This window comes from Arachis ipaensis, chromosome B04 (genome assembly GCF_000816755.2).
Source record: "Arachis ipaensis cultivar K30076 chromosome B04, Araip1.1, whole genome shotgun sequence".
NCBI classification, from domain to species: Eukaryota; Viridiplantae; Streptophyta; class Magnoliopsida; order Fabales; family Fabaceae; genus Arachis; species Arachis ipaensis.
Window position 1 is genome coordinate 110,664,148 of NC_029788.2, and position 3,421 is coordinate 110,667,568.

The window sequence follows — 3,421 nt, forward strand, 5'->3', positions numbered from 1 at the left end:
TCCTCCACAATCAACGGGCAATGATCTGATAAGCCTCTTGGACCACCTTTCAGTCTAATGTCAGAAAACTCCTCCACCTATTCAATATTAACCAGCACCCTATCAATTCTGCTACAAGATTGACCCCTGAACCATGTGAACTTCCTATCAATAAGGAGTAGATCCACCAACTGCATTTCTTGAACCCAACTCTTAAACTCATTCGCTGATACCGGCAAACTCATCACCCCTTTGCGATCCTCAACTTGTAAAATCTCATTGAAGTCTCCCAACAAACAGAAAAGAACCTGGCACAATTCTGCAATATAGTTCAATTCCTCCCACACCTTCCGTTTTTTCTCTCTCCCATGTGTCCCGTACACCAAACAATAAACACACTAAAAGTTATTTTTTATTAACACTTCTTCAATGCACAACCACCTCTCTTCTTTATAATAATTACTTTTTTTAATATATAGACTTAATTTGGGTTAGTCACCTTTTTTAGTGTATGTGATTACTGAATTATTAGTGAATGTGAAAAGAGTATCTAGTTGTTATATATAGACAAAGTTTTGATTATTTCACCAAAATATAATGAGTCGTTATCATGTTATAGGGATAAAAATCAAATAATAAGTAACGTAATTATGAAAAGAATACAAAATATAATGATTTAATGTTTCATAATACAATATTTTTATTTATATATCATTTAATAAAAATAATTTTATATTTTTATATTCATATCTCAATATCATGTATTTATAAACCAAACGCATCCTTATTTTCTCTTTTTTCTTTCATCTTTTTTACTCTCTCACGAGTTTTATCTTGTTCTCAATCTCATCTGACTCTTTCTCCCTCGTATTCCTAATATTCAGGCATTTTTTGTACAAAATTCCTCTTTGATTTTTAATTTCATCTTCAATTGACATCAACATTGATATAGAAGTTTTAAGCACACATAACGAGGTTGATATTTGAATCAGAAAGTGAAAAACACCTATTTCCATTAATTTTCTTTGATTTTCAATGGCATCTTCCATTGAAATCAACTGTGATGCATAAGATTTCAATTCAAACGACCATTGGTTATTTGGCCCGTGTATTGTGTTGATAATTTTGTTAAACCTGACTAAAATAATAATCTGAATCACTGATAACATAATTATCATAAGTTTTCAGTGACAAACAAAATATTTTTGAGAAAAAAAATATGTATTGAAATAAATTTTTATATAAAAATCAAAATCAAATGTTTAAACAAAATTTGTAACAAAATAAAAATAAAAATTTTAGGAACAACCAAAACTAAGATTTACAAAACACTCAAAAATATATTTAAGTGAATTACTGTATTTACATATTATTAGCAAACTAAGTGGGTATTATAACTCCTCCTCAATTTTTTCCCAAAATCAACAAAATCAACAACCAAATAATTAAAAAATGGCATCCAAAGCATAACTTGTAGCTACCAATTAATTATTCAGTAACCTGAGAAATTAATAAAATAAATTCCTCTAAAATTCTAAAGAGTTATGCCCGTTATCCATGAGGCAACTCATAAAGTTGGGGTTGCAATTCATCTTTCCAATACTCTTGACTTCAACCACCACCAACTCATCCGTTAACCGGTAAACCAACACAAGGGCAACTAAATTACCATCTTGCCCTTCCAACCTTGCACCTTCACATTTCTCATTCCTTGTCACTGTTAAATTGGTCCCCTTAGCCACCTCATCCACCTTCTCTAGTATCCTCTCTACTTTCTCTCTCAGGACAAATCGCTCCACATGATTCAGAACACCGTTATTCACAAATAGACCCGACATGTCCAACCCAGTCGAAAAAGATATCAAGTCAAATGCATTTAACGTTTTAATTTTTATTTGACTCTTCTCCCATTCGGGTTCTTCAACAAGAACCCGATTAAGTTTATACCCACCCGAATTAAACCACGGGTCTTGCATAATCTCGTCAACGGTAATTCGCGTTTCTGGATTTACATCCAACAACCGCGATATAAGGTTTCTTAATCCACAAGATATCCACTTTGGAAACCGAAATTGACCGCGGTAAATCTTCCTGTACAAAACTGTAATATTGTAATCATTGAAGGGTAAAAAACCCGCGGTCAATGCAAACAAAACGACGCCGCAGGACCACACGTCCACCGTGGCGCCATTATATCCCTTCTTGGCCAAGATCTCAGGTGCCACGTAAGCAGGGGTCCCACAAACTGTGTGGAGCAAGCCATCGGGTCGGATCTGGTTCTTCACGGCGCTCAACCCGAAATCGGAGACTTGAAGGTTGCCGTCATCGTCAAGGAGGAGGTTGTCGAGCTTGAGATCACGGTGGTAGACGCCGGCGGAGTGGCAGTGCTTTACGGCGGAGATGAGCTGCCGGAAATATTTTCTGGCGACGTCATCCGTCAAGCGGCCGCCGTGGGCGACCTTCTGGAAAAGTTCTCCGCCGGCGGCGAACTCCATGACAAGGTAGATTTTGGTCTTGGTGGCGAGGACCTCAAGGAGGTTGATGATGTTTGGGTGGTGGCGGAGGCGGCGCGTGACGGAGATCTCGCGCTCCACGTTAGCTGCATGGCAGTTGGAAGCGATGTTGCGTTTGCTAACGGCCTTAACTGCCACGCTTCCACCGTCGGCCACGCGCGTCGCGTGGTATACTTTAGCGGACGCGCCTACGCCCAGAAGTTCGCCGAGCTCGTACTTGCCGAACAAAACGGTGCTGTCGTTTTGTGTTGGCGGTGTCGTTGGCTCGGTTTCCACGACGGCGTCGTTTTTGGAGTAGCTCATAGTTTGGGGTAACTAACTAACTAACTTAACTGATGTAACTAACCAAACTCGCTGGGAAGAAGTGGTTTTTGGTGTGAGAAGATTAGAATAGAAAGAGAAGGAACCAAGTGGCCTGGTGACATAGAAGAATAGGTGGGAAGTGTTTGTTTACTATTTGGGTGTAGGGAGAGAGATAAAGAATGAGTATTTAAAGACTCATCTGGTGTGTGTTGTATACTATTTTTGTATTTCATCATTTACTTTTAAGACAACGATATGGTTTTAAAAAATTGATAAAAATTCTATTTGCGTGCTAAGTAAAATTTGTTGGAAAAATAAAATTATGTATACATTGCGCATAAAACATATTATATACATATTTAAAATGATAAAATTTAGTTGAGAATTATTTGATGGTAATTTAGTTAAATTTATTAAATTATTTAATAATTTAGGTTTTAAAAAAAAATTCTATTTGCGTGCTAAGTAAAATTTGTTGGAAAAATAAAATTATGTATACATTGCGCATAAAACATATTATATATTATATACAAATGATAAAATTTAGTTGAGAATTATTTGATGGTAATTTAGTTAAATTTATTAAATTATTTAATAATTTTTAATTATTAATTTTATATTAAGAC

General features: G+C 36.0%; 1 protein-coding gene across 1 annotated transcript; it reads right to left on the bottom strand.

The window, feature by feature from the left end:
• On the bottom strand, positions 1,323-2,980 carry LOC107639599 (CBL-interacting serine/threonine-protein kinase 14). Its single transcript, XM_016343145.2, has one exon. It carries the CDS (start codon positions 2,793-2,795, stop codon positions 1,506-1,508), a length of 1,290 nt encoding a protein of 429 aa, XP_016198631.1. The 5' UTR covers positions 2,796-2,980; the 3' UTR covers positions 1,323-1,505.

Excerpts from the sequence above, each read along its gene's own strand:
- LOC107639599 (XM_016343145.2), bottom strand. The coding sequence starts at position 2,795 with ATGAGCTACTCCAAAAACGACGCCGTCGTGGAAACCGAGCCAACGACA.